Source organism: Erpetoichthys calabaricus, chromosome 4 (genome assembly GCF_900747795.2).
Source record: "Erpetoichthys calabaricus chromosome 4, fErpCal1.3, whole genome shotgun sequence".
Classification (NCBI taxonomy): domain Eukaryota; kingdom Metazoa; phylum Chordata; class Cladistia; order Polypteriformes; family Polypteridae; genus Erpetoichthys; species Erpetoichthys calabaricus.
The window spans coordinates 256,195,862-256,214,448 of NC_041397.2; the positions used below are offsets into that span (position 1 = coordinate 256,195,862).

The 18,587-nt window shown below is 35.0% G+C and overlaps 1 protein-coding gene across 1 annotated transcript; it reads left to right on the forward strand.

Moving 5' to 3' along the window:
• The first annotated feature begins 13,267 nt into the window (after window positions 1–13,267).
• LOC114650794 (POU domain, class 3, transcription factor 3-B) lies at window positions 13,268–16,630 on the forward strand. The gene is made up of 2 exons (XM_028800655.2): window positions 13,268–15,344; window positions 15,640–16,630. The coding sequence occupies exons 1-2, from the start codon at window positions 14,097–14,099 to the stop codon at window positions 15,751–15,753; spliced, it is 1,362 nt and encodes a 453-aa protein (XP_028656488.1). The 5' UTR covers window positions 13,268–14,096; the 3' UTR covers window positions 15,754–16,630.
• Window positions 16,631–18,587: the final 1,957 nt, after the last annotated feature.

Here is an 18,587-nt window from a genome sequence, read left to right on the forward strand (position 1 = left end):
GCTAAATTGTTCTAAAATTAAAATTTAAAACATATTTTCACATTATGAAAGTCACAGTTACAATTAAGGAAGAAATTACTTTGATTAAAAGTTGATGCAAAAAAATTAAAAACATAACACTAGTGTAACACATACAGACACGTAAGTTATTTGCAATATAGATTTTTAATCACATTTAAAATAAAAGTACAAATAAAGAAATATAAATAACATTCAATTGCATTCACTATTTTTTTAAAGAAGATACAGTCTTAAAAATGTTTTTTTAAACAGGGTATTCTGTTTAACTTCCTTTACAAAATGAAAGTACACATGCCTCAACCCCACCAAAATGACCATTCTTATAATGAGGAACTTGTACACATTTATTTATACATTTAAAATTAGGGTACTACAAATCATATTTTAACAGATATGTCAGACATTTTAATGTTATTATCTTTAGTCACACTGTCTTTGCTAATTGAAAACATATTGCATATCATTTATCCATAAAATAGGAAATAGTACATTCACTTTTATTATAATTTGCTTTAAGACCTTTAAACATCTCTCATTATTTGAGAAAGTTATATGCTGTAAATAGGCAATGTGATGTAGTGGTTAAGGCTTTGGCCATCAAACCCAGAGGTTGTCAGTTCAAGTCCTGCTGCTGACACAGTGTGACCATGAGCAGGTCACTTCATCTGCCTGTGCTCTGATTGGATGAACAAAAGAAAAGTAAGCAATTGTATCTCAAAAGTTGTACGTCATCTTTGAAAAAGGCATCAGCAAAATAATAATAAGAATAGTTAACAGTTGCATATAATTACAATTACAATATCATGTTGTGGTACATAAACATATACTATATATATATATATATATATATATATATATATATATATATATATATATATAATGTATTGTATATAATTGCATATAATCTATGTATGCTGTTTATTGGTTTTTTTTTTTTTTTTCCTGGTTGTGCATCCTACTGTATTACTGTCACTTTTATGAGGAGAGATGGAAGTAGGAATTTCATTGAACTATGTACACATGACAATAAACTGGAACTTCAAATAAAAAAGAGTAAAATGTGGTTTTGTATTTACTTGTATGTTTTGTTCTTTATTAAAGAAACTGGTGTCAAAAAAGTAAAGCCTATAGGCAAAAGAATATACTGTATAGGGAGGGAAACCAGCGCTTACTAGCCTCATTTAGTACATAGTTAAAATCCCCATATTTAACATACTGTATATGTTTTTTTAATTCCTCATGCAACATATAGTGAGATAGCATTTTATGAACCCACTTTTTCCATTACTAGGTGGAGAGAAAACAAGGGTCCATCATGAAGTACAAAGTAGGAATCAACTGTCGATATAATGTTAGTCAGTTGAATAGCATGCAGTGCAAACAGGTGAACATTATTGTTATTAAAGTTAATGAGGCAGCAGAAGGTCACAAATAATGCACTATCCTTCATTCAATTAATGTATATTGAACTATAATAACGACAATGAAGATTATTGGTATTATTATTTTTTATCCCTAGTATTTATGAGAGTTATGATAGAGGCTGAATTCAGGGGAAGACATCCCCATAGTGCTGCATGAACTCTGTTTTCATTCATGAAGTAAGCTGATGATATTGCAGTCTTTGACTAATCGGCCATTTTTCCTGTGTGCACCAAATAAAAAACAATCACTAAAAACTATCATCTCCTTGCCTTTACTGTAATCAACTACCCTTTTAGACTGGAATATACATTTATTCTAAGTTCAAGTGCATTGATCCTAAAAAGCAACTACTGTATATCACTTCTCTAGTGGAAGTCTTTTGTCTCTATTTATGATATATTTTGCACCCGGTCATCATTTCTCATCTCCTATCTCTTCTATTCTCCCTTCAAATTTACCATTTGCAAGTGCAACAGGTTAGGTGGAGTCACAATTTCACTAATAACTTTGTGTTCTTTCGTCTTCCTGTCCCCACAAGGCACAACATTTTTCAGAATGGTTCAATTAGCTAAAATACAGTGTTGTAAAATCTGCTTCTTCTGTTTTCTCTACCTAGCAAAGAGACATTTAATAACTTACTTTAAAGTGAATATTGGTGTTTTGTGGCTGTATGTTATTTTACAACAGTTATGTGTATTTGTCAGAAGTCTCCTGCTAGAACACTTGCAACTATATACTGTGAATAGTTTTCTTAACTGCTATGCTTCTACAGATGAGAGGTTGATAAATGGACAATACAGTTTAAGACATGAACCATAATGATAATCTTTACAGGAAGGGTCCATAAGAATCTTTACCAACAGAAACACATCAATTTTCCTTTTTCATTACTTGGAGATGGCCATGTTAGCAGTGAAGTGAATGAACACGTTTACAAGCGGATATTTTATCTTAGCAAACTCAACAATGTTTTTTAAATACTGGGAAGTATCTTTTCCAGAAAAAATGTGCCACCTTGGGTACTGGATTAACTGTACTTAGAACTCAGGTTACTTTTCGAAAAATATAAAGCTATTTAGTGCTGCCTTCTAACTTGTTTTTCCAATGTAGGTCAGACATTTCCTTGGCAGTAATCTAAGCAGACTGGCAGGAGAATGTAATCAAACAATGAACATGGTGATAAATCAATAGAACACCAGGAGTTTATGAATGCATGCATTGCACATTTTATTATTCTCTCGTATTTTATTTATAGAGTTGATATATTTGCAATTCATATACGTTCTCTTGAAACTTGCAATTGATTTTGGGTGGTTTCTTTTAGTGTCTCTGCTGAAATACACAAAAGTTGATGCAACAGTCAGCTGAAGAACTGCCTTCATTTCCTGCTTTTTGAATTAAATTCTCATATACAGTAAATGAGAAAATCTACTTACACTCAATTTTGCTGTTTCATGATTAACACAGGACATCAACAAAATTATGTTTTCTTGTTTGTTAATACCTTTCTTTATATACATTTATAGCCTACAGAGGAAACTCAGTGTTATCATGGCAGGAAAATGTTGTTGTTAGTTTTTTTTTAAATCAGTACAAATGTCACAGAATACAATCATGTAGGGATTTCAATTTCAGATGAAGACACTAAAAGATTTTTTAAAAATACAGTTAAAAAAACTCCTATTAGAAGCATTCAAAACATGATTATTTTCATTGAATTTTATGTTACACAATGAAAACACATTTTTCTACAATCTTTTTCAGAAACTTTTCCAAGTGCATTATATTGTTTTAGCCTTCACATCTAAAATTAATCAGAGAGTGTATTTTATTAATTAAAGAATCCAACTAGGAATGAATACCCACATCTGACCAGATTTATTTTGGTTAATTGCATTTTAATTGCAGGATGTAGAATATTTGCATTTCTATAGTATTTATATATATATATATATATATATATATATATATATATATATATATATATATATATATATATATATATATATATATATATATATAACTGAATTAATTAATGATTACAAAATAGGTTTAATAATGGTTGACTAGGATAAAATAAAAATGAATAACAATATTGTGTACACTAAAATAATGTAGACTTTCTACTAATGTGCTATGAATCAGAGAGAGACAGTAATGGAGCCTGTAAGACTAAAAGTTGAAAAAGTGTACTGTATAGTTTCAGGAACTTAAGCTGCCTTTTCAAGAGAGTGCTTATTATTTTTCTGTATTCTGCGATTTTAATTCGTAAATGAGAAGTATATTCTTTTTTGACTATATGAAGAATAAGTTTGTGACATTCAATACACCTAATGCAAGCTTTTGTTTGTTCTTTGCCTCATCACGATTAATCAAGTAGACGAGCAGAATAACCAGACTTTGATAAAAAAACACAAATCGACATTAACCAAATGCACAAAAAAACAGGTAGGCCTCTGCCAAAATTGAATTTTACAGTTATTAATCTTAATTTGGTTTCAATGTACACACTATTTAAGTGTAAACTTTGCATCTAGAGCAAACATTTCTTCTTAAAAGTACTTTGTACCAGTAAATCAGTTAATTGCATTGCTATTTTTTTGCTTTCATTATTATTTTAACCATTTTAATTCTGTAACACATATTTTACTGTATTTCATTGTCTTTATTTTTTTCACATTTCTTTTCTTTTTTTATTAAAATGAACTTATCTTTGCAATATGTGTCGAACTAAACCAGTTTATGTAAGGATTTAAGTGACTTTAATTGAGCTTTCTAGAGAATATGAAAATGTAATGCAAATATAAGAAAGTCAGTCACCTTAGGATATTCTAATATATAATCATTTTTACATGTTGTACTTGATGAAAGGGCTAATAATCCATAATGTCATATTATCTATGTATATACACTACAGCATTTCTAAATTAAGGCTAGGAAGTGATGTCACCCAACAGATAAAGTCCAGCTTACTACCATATCACATTCTGTCATTATCACTGTTTACTTTCTTTTGCTTTCTTTGTAAATTCTTTTAAGGAAAGGCTAATATTGCATCAATGTATTATATGAACTACAAAGAGGGAAGAATTTAAAGATTATTGCACTTAATATAGCCAAAAAAAAAATCCATCTGCATAATGTGTAGATGTTTAAAAATAAACAATGTAATATACAAAAATCTTAAGGTTCAGAAATACATTTTGTTGATTTATTCAGAAGGCAATTTACAGTCTTATAGTTTGTTCCTTTGGTGTATCCAATGATTTTTCAATTATAATCTATATGAATGATACAAACTGAGACTTACACAAGTGAAGCTTTATACATTTTAATACATGACCTAATGAATTGTTATCAATACTTCTCTCTTAAAAGTGCTCCATTTTCTTAGACATTGATTACTTTGGTGCATAAGTAGTGAAAATTTTTCAAAATAGCTCATCGACGACAAAATTCAAATACATAGACCTAGACTCACACTACTTTCTCAAAAAAAGAGATACTGAACTTGCATAATTAGACATAAGAATGCACTTTTGGGTTAAAATACAGCTCAGTTATAGATTAAGACAATAATTCAATGGCTGATATAACCACACAGAAGCAGCCATTAAAAAAATAAACAAAATGCCTTTAAAAAATGAATAGAAAAGGTTAAAAGCAAGAAGCAATGCAAAAACAATTTAACCGTCATGCCCAATAAATTTTGTGATCATTTCCTAAAGAAAATGTGCAAATGTAACACAACAAGGTATGCAAAACCTTCTCTTTTACATTAAAAAAAAAATCTTTCACTGATTCCACTCTTCTGTGCATTCTTATCTTAGCCATACCACGTTTTAAAATAAGAAAAATCCTTTCAGAGTCAGATGTTCAGCAGAGACTCTCAGTTTGTGTTTCAGGTTAATCTAGCATTTTAGAAATGTTCTCTGTTCAAGCACAATAGATATTTTGTTTGTAAATGAAGACAATGAATTCTCAGGGAGAACATCTAAATATCAGCATCCGATATGGTGCTGTCTCTTTAAGGAGACAAATTCAGAGGTGATACCAGATAATAGGCTACGTCTTTTTACATTGTTGCTCATCTCTAATTATAAAACATGTATTCTCTGAATGCTTATGTGCAAGATGAATTTTTGTTTTAACCACTTGCAATGTGTGAATACATGCAAAAATGCATACAAAGAGACTACACACTACATGCTTGCACCAAGAATATTAACAGTAGCATTAAAATGTATCATGAACATACTGTTTTGTAAGACAGTAACAAAGTGGCTTGTTGTGTGTACATTAAGGTGCATCTTACACATTTCCTTCATGTAGGAATATTGGTACATGTGATGCATAATGGTTTGTCTTGCTATCACTACATTATAATCTTCATGTTTGTTGATAATGAAAACACAGTATCTGCATTTAGCAGATAGGAGGTTGAGAAGCCATGAAGTTTATTTAATGCAAAATGAGTTTCCAAATAGGAAGCAAATCATTTCTTCTTTCATATGTGCTTTTCTTTAAACACTTTAAAACACCATAAAATTGATCATACTAAAAAAAAGAAGGCTGTTATGCAGAAATGCTTACAATTCATTTTAATGTTTCGGAAACCTGGTAACTGTTGGTGTGATATTATTGTGAAAAAAGAAGAGGCTACTTCAACTATTCAGTTTTGTCTGCGATCCAATTTTATTAGGCTTTACTCTGATTTGTGCAGGGCATCCCAGGGGAAATAAATACTTTGATTAATGTAATCCTGGGCTGGGATCTGCCACATGTCCCTTTCCCAAGAGGACAGACCTGTATGACAAACAAAACAGAGCAGCAACTATTGCAATCTGTACCAGCAGTTAACATAATAGTTACATTTTAGTTAACTATGCATCTACTGTAGTAAAAATGAATATTTAGTCAAGATGGGAAATGAATTCTAGGCCTACCGACATTCTCAGTGTACACAGTATCAGAGAGACGAATTTATTCCATTTTGCATTTCTGTGAGTGCAGAATGCAAGCTGATTTTGATGTGTGCCATTGTCTTCTGATGGATAATGAAGAGATTGCAGAAAAAGAGGAAAGCATTTCTTACTACAGAAAAGTCTCTACAGCGTTATTACAAAAAAATTATTGTTTTATAATCATATCCCAGTTGAGCAAATTGAAATTAATGAACTGCTCAGTCTAACTAATTTGTGTGACAAAAGCAGATAAATATAGGAATAAAAGAAATTAATATTAAAAAACTAAACTAAAAAAATGTATTGTGTAGTATTAAGAAAAGCAGGCATTAAAATTCAAATGTTTATCAGAAATTACAAGTAGTAGTAGGAAATATATTAAATAAATATGATTCAGTTATTTCGCTCTGTGTTCAAAAAAACATAATTCAATATGCTTTTTTTTAGTAAATACGAAATATGGCATAAAAAAGTAAAAAAAATAATAATTTCAAGAAAAATTTGAACATTTTATGTTCATCTTGAAAGTGATGTATTTGCATTTTTGTTACATTTTCCATGAAATTAGTTAAAATAAAGTGAAAATGTCTATTTTACTAAAATACCTGCAAGTATGATATGTTCAAATTTATTTTTCAGTTTCCACTGAGTTAATTTTTCACCTCATCCTTCATCCACAAAAAAGGCAACTATGAGTGGTGAATTAAAGTTTTAATATGTAAATTAAATAAATCAGTTGCAACTAATGGCTGTAATAACTTTTTTCATATTGTTCAGATTCGCAAACGTGCGTGTGGCTCTTAGTATATTTACATAATCAGTTAACTTGATATTTAAAAACAAATATATATTAAGAATCTAGTTAACAATGTTAAAAGAACCCTGCTAATATGTAAAGTGGTAAAAGTTCAGAGAAGCTGTCAATTAAGCCCTTTTCTTTACAGATTCAAGACGATAAAGCTTACTTGGTTTAGATCGTGTGTGTTTTAGGCAAGATATGTTAACATAAATGTAACACAAGGCATTAAACGTACATCTAATTTTCTACGATTTTAATATAGTGCCACTGGATCTTGTATCAACTCAAATATAAAAAAAGTAATGAAATAAATACATTATCCAGAAAATAAAAACCTGATGTTATAACTAGAAAACAAAAACTAAACATCTGCATCGGCTACACATTGTTTTAAGCAACTGTATAATTTATCTGGTACGTGCGTTTAAAAGTAACCCACTACTAGTGATATCATCTTTAGCGCATTCTGTGAATTCTTGTTTCACTGAATCATTAAGTTAAAAGTCAGCCCTTGGTTTGTGTGTGTATATGTGTTTGTATACTGTACATACACACCATCTGTAAATAGCATAAAGCAAAATATTTTTCTATGGATGAAATATGGAACTGTCTCATGTTAGAATCATATTAAAGCGACGAACACTGCAGAGTAAGTGAGGATGAACATAAAATGTCATAAATTAAATGAAGACCATTTTTAAAATCGGCCTGATGATACAACATAAAATAACTTTACCAAGTACGCCCATGACATCATATAGCTCATCTTCTGTCTCTCTCTCTCATTCTCTCTCTCTCTCTTATTGTTTGCCCTGAGGTATTTGAAGAATGCGTCATAGAATTAACTACTATTCGAGGGGGTAAAAATAAAAAAACATAAATGTGCTAATATAATATAATATAATATAATTCAAACCCAATTAATTTTCGGGAGGACATGTGCGCCGGAGTCTGTGCACAGTATAGTGCAAATGATCTCTGAACAAGGCGCCAGCCTGTGGAAGGGCACAGTCACGCACATGTCTGAACTCACCGATGCAGGGCCAATTTAAAGTCGTCAGCCAACCTAACTTTTACACTTTTGGGATGAGGGCGTATCTACCCATCCATTATCTAGTCGTTTAATTCAGTCAGTGATTGAAGAGGGCAAAGTTACCGTAGCCGGTGAGAAATCCACATAGACACGGGATGATCATATACACCTGTCATGTGGGTGGATGGATTCTATATATTGCATTTTAACTTTTCAGGGATCCTGTACAGGATGAATCCCTCCATTATTTAAGATTAATCCTTTCATTATTTAACCCGCTTATTGGTTATAAATAAGAGCTATAAATAATTAAATTTAAATACCTAAACTGAGCCGAAACACGGTGTGTTTGTGAACTTTCCTTTCTGAAATTTAATTTTGATATTACAAAGAATATTTGTGAATTATTTAACATATTATTTCACAATAATAGTGTAAAATCATAATATTATTAATTCAAAACAAAAAAGCAGATATTCAAAAATAGTATGCCAAAATCATAATTATTTTCTTTTTAGTACAAATGCGGACACACATGCACATATATTTGGACAAATTTGTTTTTAATGCCTGGTTTAAACTTGTCTGCCTCTCACTAACACATTTTAGAAAAGAAAAGTTGCAAGTATAGGTTCCATATAACAAAAACAAAAAAGAAAAAAGAAAAACTCATGATGGACTTAAAACAAGCAACGTTAAATGCATACATATCTATCTATCTATCTATCTATCTATCTATCTATCTATCTATCTATCTATCTATCTATCTATCTATCTATCTGCCAGCTGGTTCCTAGATTTTACGGTTTCAATTTCGCATTTTTCTTCGGGCTTTTCCTCAACCTATAAAACTAAAAATCATGAACTACACATACTTTTGTGATAAAAAATTAGGTTATGTCTAACCTAAACAGATTAAATTGCCATAAAAAGATAGATAGATAGATAGATAGATAGATAGATAGATAGATAGATAGATAGATAGATAGATAGATTATACTGACCAAATATATTAATCTGATCTTTTATGTTTCCATAACTTTTTTGGGGGGTTCTGGAGGGAATTATCAGGATTAAATATTGTGGTCTTGTGTTTGGTTATGTCCAAGTTGTTGAACATTATTTATCAAATCCTGACTGCGAGGCAGCGCGACCTCTTGTGGTTCCAAAATGTACTTTGTACAAATGAGAATGTAACACAAGGCAAAGTAATTGTTCGGTTTCTTCCTGAAAGTTCCATGTATTTATGTACAAGTAAACGTCCTAAGAAAAAGCTATTACAAATGCTCACTTTCTTTATTTTATCATATATCTTAATCAAATCTTAAAATTTTGATGGAGACAGAAGGCTTTTTCCCGTTGATTTGGCTTCCTCCAGAGCACTTTTTAGATGAACTAGAAGCTCTTTTATCTCAAGCCCAGTGCACAAATATATAGCTTAATGTGACTAGTGTTCCTCCTTTTATTCATTTCACTATGGCAACGAAAATGCATTGCTCAGAAATGCTCCCCATCAAGGAAACAAATGATCTTCAGGGAGCAGCTCTATGTGGCATCTGTTCCAAAGAGGGCACATAAAGTTAACCCGTGAGAAAACAGAGTAATTGAACAAACTAGAGTGGTGTGAGAAGTGACAAAATATTGGTAAAAAAATGGAAAGGAATGTATTTAGCATTCTTTTAGTTCTCGAAAAAGTGACTTGTAAAATACAACTCTTTAGCAGAATGTTTAATAATCAAAAACGTAATAAACAACAGTATGTCACAGTCTGTCCAAAACACGAAACTTGATATAAATTAATTTAAAAAATCATTTACAATGATATCCACATTAGATAAGTTCTGTACTTAGGCCTACCCAAAACGGTCGCATATATCTTTGATCAATTATTGTTTTCGATTCAGCACGTATTGCCCAAGCATAAGAGTTATAATAAATTTGGCAGATATGCTATAAATTAATATGGAATTTGTTTAGTAAATTGTCTGAGTTTTTAGCACACCCCCGTCCTCTGAGAACAAAAACGTACCAGGATAGGGAAAAAGGGGGCGAGTCTACGAGCATTTACATTTGATTGATTACATTCTTTCAGATGCACCCTCACTTCAGAGCTCCTCATATGCTAGACCGTATGCTACCTATCATAACTTTTGTTCTAAGACAAGGATGACATTTTACATTTAACGTGTGTTTACTATGCCAATAAATAAAGATTCGGAATAATACTGGTTGAAACGCTGTGTCGCGTTGTCACAGAACCTCGTCACATCGTTTCTGTGTGTGCGCGTGTGTGCGCGTGTGTGTGTGCGCGCGCGTGTGTACGTTGTAAAAGGATACATACCATTGCTGGTTCGTGTTCTTCACTTTAGAGCAATGCGATCTTCATACACGTCTAAGCCATGTCAAATGCTGGACTGCCATACCCGTAACACATAAAAGTTTACCTCACCCGTAAACACTTCTATTTTAAACCCTTCTGCTCACAAAGAGAGAGAGAGGGACAGCGAGACAGAGAGAGAGAAAAAGAAAGAGAAGTAAACGCATATCTCAGATGGCTAGATTCACTTACCAGTGGAAAATCCACGGAAAAATATAAGATGTAAATGCTATTACTTTCTATAAGTGTCAAGTCGATCAACGTTTTCTTCCTTCTCCTCACTAACGAAACCTTCCTTGCTAAGATTTCTCTTTGCACTGACTCAACAGCCCGTCTCTCCACCGCTAGTCTATTATTTTCACTAAAATATATGAAAATTTATGCAAATGAAAATCAGCACTAACTGTTCTGCTCTTGTTATACTTCGGGATTTCTCTCTCTCTCTCTCTCTCTCTCCCTCTCACTCTCTCTCTCGGTCTCTCTCTCTCCCCCTCTCTGTCTCGACCCCCCCCCCCCCCCCCCACCACCACCTTTTTTAATATGTAAAAGACAAAGAACCCTACTGATGGGGATGGGAAATAGTAAATGACAAAGTGGACAAACCTTAGGCAAAAGTATTGTTTTGTTATCTTTTACCTATTTAGATCTTAAAGTGGCTTCTCTGAAGAGACGCACTCTCACGTTTCTTTGGGCCACATGAGACGCCCTTTCAAAGCGCGCACTGTGAAATGCATAGCAGTAATTTAGACAAAATCCTCACTGTATATTAATGAAAGACGCGGCCCCATGGCACAGTTCCTATCCTCCCCATTCAATGTAAACAAAACCACGAGACTTGCTCAGTTTTGAGTCTGATCCAAGCAAAATCTGCTGGGAAAGAAAACATGGAGCCCTGGCACTGACTATTCAAACGCCTGCACCTGGATATCTCCATTTTTCGTCCAAATTAAATCTATGTTGGATCTTTTCATAAATACCCCTCGGAGAACGCTCTGAGAGGGAATAAAAACCTTTAGGTGAGAGGATCAGTTGCAGCCTCTCAGCACACGCTATACTGAAAGCCGCCTGTGTAAAGAGATCACGCTGCCGTGTACACAAAACCTGGATCGAGTCCTAAACAAATTCTTACGGTCTAACTTAGACTGCATATCACGGAAATGCAACACCCACTGTGCGTGTTCGTGCGTGCGTGCGTGTGTCTCTACGTATGTCAGCTGTAAGATGATGAGACTTTTTTCCGTCGATTCATACATACCAGACAAAAACACCCTAAATAAATACATTTCCCACCCTTCAAAAAATCATGTTCGCCTTTTGTGGGTGTTTTGATTTAATCTAAAACAGGTCAGTTTCTTTGTAGATTCCCAAAGGAATGCTCCATTTGCCCTTGTTTTGGTTGCCACTTTGTCTTTTTCCTCTTTTTCTTGGTTCACTGGGGTTGCCTGTGTGCAGCATTTCCGCTTGGAAGCATCTCGCAACCCTCTTTTATTCTGATTTAACTCTCTGTAGCCTGTAACCCTGTGAAATGTATAACTTGCACCATTTGGTACCAAACGTAAACAAAAAGTGTTTAACGAGCACGTGAAAACAGAACCTATATTGTATACGTACATATACTTCCCTCATGCACAATTTGAAATAATTATTGGTGTGCTGATGACATCCACTGTACTGCGCGTTTGTTGCTTTTAGAACTAACTCCAAAGTTATGCCACATGACTACGTAAAGCACAATTGAGGTAAAACATCCACCCAACAGTTTCTGTAATTTTGCGATAGTATGTTACGATTTGTGTTCCTATTTGGATTAACTGACATAATTCATCTTTATATTTAGGAAGAACTTTTGAAAGTCTCTTTTGACAACTATACTTGTTCACTTAACGGTCAAAACGGTTTGGGACTTTACCCGAAGCCTTAAACATTGTTTAAAAAATGGAAACATTAAGTTCTAAATATATTAAGCACTAATATATTAATATAACAAAAACAACAACTACTACAGCTATAATGACAGTAATAATAACAAGAGCCGGAAGATTAGGTGGATATGCTGCTCTAAATTGGGACAGTGTAGTGGTGTGTTTAAGGTTACCCTTTGTCCTGACCGGTGCCCAGTTTATGCCAATTTTCACAAGGATTGTATCTGGCGATTAATGGGGCAATACCAAGCGTATTTGTTATGTATCCCAACAATTGCGAATTCAAATAAGGAACGTAATAAGAAATACAGTTAGTAATACAGGCACCGTTAACCTTTCATTTTTTATTGTTGTCATTTGAATATAGTGATTATTTTTTTCCAAATATTAATTTGTGATTTCAAATACTTATGAGAACGCATTTGGAGACCATTTCTCCTAAGCTCGCTCTGACTTTTTTTTTTTATATATATTGACTTTATTTATTTATTTGTCTAAATTAAAAAGCATCCAATTGGAACTACCGGAAGGGGGGCCTCAAGACCGAAGCCCGGGCTCGAGACCTGTCAATCGCACAGCAGGTAGCCAATCAACGGGAGCCTCTGATTCGACTTCCTTGTATTTTGGGGAAAGATGTGGACGGTGTGTGCGCGTCTGGCAAAGGGTAAACATTCGAGAGTCCCTGCGCTCTGAGAGAGAGAGAGAGAGAGAGAGAGACGGGGATAGAGTGAGCCGAGGATAGAGAGAGAGAGAGAGAGAGAGAGAGAGACGGGGGATAGAGAGAGGGAGAGGGAGAGAGAGAGAAAGAGAGAGAGAGAAAGAAAGCGAGCGGTTCAACCATCACATTACTGTAATACAAGCAAGGCTCTACTTCCACTGGAGTTAGCTGTTTGCAGGTTTACATCAAAACAGAACAAAGAAGCGGCGATTAATGCAATAAAATCACGGCATAAAAGGGAAAACGCTCCACTGCAAATAAATACGTGAAGGAGATTTTCTGAACATCCGAACTGTCCTCTCAATTTATCCCTAATCAGGAAGGAACTAAACCTAAGGATTTCTTTATTTTGCTCAAGTGAGAGAAAGATTGTTAAAGGTCTGAGGTTTCATCAACACTTGAAGTTTGGTGCGGACAAAACTTTTTTTTTTCTTTTTATATGTATAAAGAATTTAAAAGGTGTTCCAGAACAAAGACGCCAGATTTAAACTGAAAGTTTACCTTTTGTTGTTTGCAGTATTTTTCTCTTCATTTACTTTTTCAACAGAAAAACGAGTCATTTTCTTCACGTGGATTTTGTATTGCTGCATTTTCCTTCAACCCGTTTTTCGAATAAATTATTTATTACATTTATTTTTGTGCTACTACCCGATTTATACAAGACGAAAACGTTTAAAAGGAAAAGAAGAAACACAAGAAGCGTAGCACCCAGTAAAGCTGCCGGGACTTTCAAAGTGAAGCGTTAATTTATGTGAAAGACATCATTGTTTACCTGAAAGAAAACTTCTTGAAGAAGAGGAGGAATAATTAAGAGACTGTTGATACGGGGTTAAAGGGATGGCCACGGCTGCTTCCAACCCTTACCTCCCCAGCAATACTATCCTTTCGTCAGGTTCAGTTGTGCACTCGGATTCGGGAGGGGGTGGCATGCAGACTGGTAGCGCTGCTGTAACCTCGGTTTCTGCAGGATACAGGGGAGATCCAACGGTTAAGATGGTCCAGAGCGATTTCATGCAGGGAGCCATGGCGGCAAGCAACGGGGGCCATATGTTGAGCCATGCCCATCAGTGGGTGACAGCCTTACCCCATGCCGCCGCTGCTGCCGCGGCTGCCGCGGCGGCAGCAGCCGAAGCCGGATCCCCTTGGTCGTCCAGCCCCGTAGGGATGACTGGTAGCCCTCAGCATCAGCAACAGCAGGACGTCAAAAACAATTCGGCAAGAGACGATCTTCATACTGGGACAGCCTTGCACCACAGGCCCCCACACCTGGGTCCACATCAAGGGCATCCAGGAGCTTGGGGAGCAACCACTGCAGCACATATCCCGTCAATAGGCGGGGGTCAGCAACAACAGTCCCTGATCTACTCGCAGCCTGGGGGATTCACGGTTAACGGCATGCTGAGCCCGCCACCAGGAGGCCAGAGCTTGGTGCACCCTGGTTTGGTACGAGGGGACACTCCAGAACTGGATCATGGTAGTCACCATCACCACCACCACCACCATCAGCATCAGCACCACCAGCAGCAGCAGCAGCAGCAGCATCACGGTGGAGTGAACAACCACGACCCACACTCAGACGAGGACACGCCGACCTCGGATGACTTGGAGCAGTTTGCCAAACAGTTCAAGCAAAGGCGTATCAAGCTGGGTTTCACGCAAGCGGACGTGGGCTTGGCGCTGGGTACCCTCTATGGCAATGTGTTTTCCCAAACGACCATCTGCAGGTTCGAGGCGCTTCAGCTCAGTTTCAAAAACATGTGCAAACTCAAACCCTTGCTAAATAAATGGCTGGAGGAAGCTGATTCATCCACCGGGAGCCCGACCAGCATCGATAAAATTGCAGCTCAAGGCAGGAAGAGAAAGAAGCGCACCTCTATCGAAGTGAGCGTCAAGGGCGCACTGGAGAGTCATTTCTTAAAATGTCCAAAGCCTTCAGCCCAGGAGATCACTTCACTAGCGGACAGCCTTCAGTTGGAGAAAGAAGTTGTCAGGGTATGGTTTTGCAATCGGAGGCAGAAAGAGAAAAGGATGACCCCTCCGGGAGTGCAGCAGACGCCGGACGATGTGTACGCGCAGGTCGGCAATGTGAGTGCAGACACACCGCCCCCCCACCACGGACTGCAAACCAGTGTTCAGTGAGACATAGAATAAAAAAATAACAAAAATTCAAACTGTTTTATAGATAAAATAATAAGATATAAGACACAGACTATCTACAAGATAGCATTTTTTATACTGTGATTGTGAGAGGGAATATAAATAAGACTGCAGATGTGTTTTATATTTTTAGGACCCCCCCTTCCCCCAAATCGCATCGATTAACTACACCCAGGGCCTCAAATGTATTAACCTAAAAGGTTCTGTCTGCTCTTTCTTTCAGGGACATTTTTTAGTAGATTACTTAAAAGATGCAAGTTTAACTGGGCCGAATCATCCGAGTGACCAGAGGGTACCCGCTACAAGTACGATCCACCAGGTAATTTTGGCACACTAACAACATCAAGACAAACCAAGTGTAAGAAGTGAATTTTTTATCCTTCCTTTTCATTGCTTGTTTATGTGAGAGAAGAGAGAAAAAGGCATAAGGCACTACATAAAGAGAACAGACTATACAAGTTTAAGGAGCCAAGCTGACAAAAATAAATAAATAATTTGACAGAACAACTGAAAATGTGGAAGAATGCTGATACGTGTAAAGCTTCAAGCTAGACGTGAGAAGAGGACTGCATGATTATATTTTATGGATTGGGCTTGTTAGACCATGAACTCTTTTTTTCTTATAGGACCTACCCCTCCCCCAGATTCTTAGATCTAAAAGATCACCACTTTTGAAGATTGTATTTTATTTTATGGACAGATCATAATAATGGATTTTTTTAATAAAAAGAGAGAATGGCCATCTGCAGATGCACTTATCCGAATTTCTCCTCTCCCAGAAATCCGTTGCCAAGTTTTGACTGAATGGGTGCTGTGGATGAAATTCTGTAATACTGCCATTTCCAAGCAGTGTTTTTGGTAGGTTTTAATAAACAGACTTTTCAAAGACGGCAATATAGATTCAATAGATCGGATCCTGATCTAAAATATTTACTTTATATTTTCATCAAAATGACTTGTTTTAATATTTTATTCAAAATACCTATGAACTCTTGCTAACGGTAATTTATTTTCCCCAAATCTTGTATTACGTGTTTATTTTTTATTTTGTTTTTATTTTATTTTTTCGAAACGAGCACAAATCAAAATGAGCTGCAAACATGGACAGTTGTTAGGTACTAAAGGTATCTTTTGATGTGATAATTTGATTGTAATTTAATTTGAGTAGTGAATCCGTAAGAAATGATTGAGAAAATAAATTTGTTAGAATGAAACGTGGTTGTCTGTGGTGCATATTATAGCGCAGAAAATATTTTTTCGTTGCAGCAATCTACTAACGTTATTTTATATTATATGCGATTTTTAAAAATGACCTTTTTAAAACAAATGCTGAAAGCATTGTGTCTCCCGTGATTCTTTTTCATTTGAAATGGTTGAAGTTGTTTTTAAAGGATTTTTTTAAAATTTTAAACATGAAAGTGCATTGAGATCTGCTTGATTTTCTGTCGGTGGTTGCTAACCTTACTATGCAACACACATTTGTGTTAGCTGCTCAATTTAAACAAAGCGAACAGATGAAAATATTCGCAGTTTAATGTTACCGGTGTCATCAGTAAAATTTAACGGTTAATAGCAATATGTATCTGTTGATGTATTTTATCATTTAAAATCATGCAAGGTTTGTTCCATATAAATTAACGGCAATACACTCTGTGTGTGTGTGTGAGTGTGTGTGTGTGTGTGTGCGCGCGCGCGCGTGTGTGTGTAGACGAAATAAGCTTTCTGAGCAATACATGTGAAACACTAGGAATCAACGCACTATACTGTACCCCAATGTCTTCGTCAGGTTTCATGAGTTAAGTTATAGTTTTATCTTTTTTCTTTTCTGTCTCAGGCTCCGCTTTAAAACAATGTCTGCTACATTTAATTAAAATTATTCTGGCTCACTATATACAAGCGCAACATTCCGAATACTCTTTTACTTGAATAATTCTCAAAACATCGCCTCTTTTTAATAAAACAGTCAATTAGTTCGTTATGCACGCTGTTAAGTATTACAGTATGCGGCCTTTATTCTGGCCATGACAACTTTACGAAATGTATGCAGTAGTATAATATACAAAAATATAATAATTAGGACCCACTGAATACCGCTTTTACGGTACTTAGACAGTTTCCAGTTATTAACCATCTATAGCAATCATTTTTCTCGTAATGTTGCATAGATATAAAATCTAATATTTACCCAGTTGTTAAAAACATAACTGCACGAACCCTATGTTGATTCTTCTAACGTGTGTAATTCAATTTACAAGAGTAATACTGATTATATCTGTAATGTTCCAGGATATGAGACTCCTCTGCGACAGCAATTTGTATTTCACAAAGTTTATGCTCGAAGAAAGGTGTATTTAGTAATCGGGATTAATAACAACGACGACGACAATAACAATAAAAATAAATCAAAGATCTTTTATCCGAGGTTTCCAGTAATATTAGAAATGTAATATACACAAATGCAGTTGCCATGGCAGCAAAAGTGCGTATAAATACTTTCGCCACTTGTTTTCAAACAGATTTACCCATAACAAAGGTATGTCAAATATACTGTAACGCAGGATAGATATATAAACACATACAGACAGATGCATTTAGAAAGATGTATTAAATGGTTCCTAATGCAGTGAGTGCTGTTTAGTGTGTATAATTTCTAAATTTAACTGAAAACTTATTAACTGTTCTAGTAAGTTATTATATAAATTAATGCCTACAGATTTTATACAGTGAATACACATAAAAGTCAAATGTATCTTGTTTAGTTTTTGTTTAGCTTATTCAAATGTGACTTGTTTAGCACAATTTAACTAAAGTACTCAGCTGACAGATTAGGGTCGCACCGGTAGTGACGCAATTGCTAGGTAAATCAAGCGGGCAGTATTGGTAACCGAATGCTCTGGTTGGACAGTTTTAGCCACTTTTTTTTCGGAATGCACTTGTTTAAAAGACAGCAACAGGTACCTTATGATCCTGCGCCGATGAACGCTATAAGGCACAGGTATTGCTTACGTTACCACATATGTCCTTCTTCTGGCATATTTCTAGTGTTTTAGTCCCGAAATAGCTCTTTTTTAGCTTGTTTTTGGCTTAATACAACTGAGGTGTCCTTCGTTTTCGTTTTAAAATATGAGTGGATATTGGATATTCTGAAATATTCTGTGTTTATGAAATTGC

Coding starts and splice junctions, on each gene's coding strand:
- LOC114650794 (XM_028800655.2), top strand. CDS start 14,097: ATGGCCACGGCTGCTTCCAACCCTTACCTCCCCAGCAATACTATCCTT. Junction 15,345..15,639: donor TGTACGCGCAGGTCGGCAAT/GTGAGTGCAGAC, acceptor TCTTTCTTTCAG/GGACATTTTTTAGTAGATTA.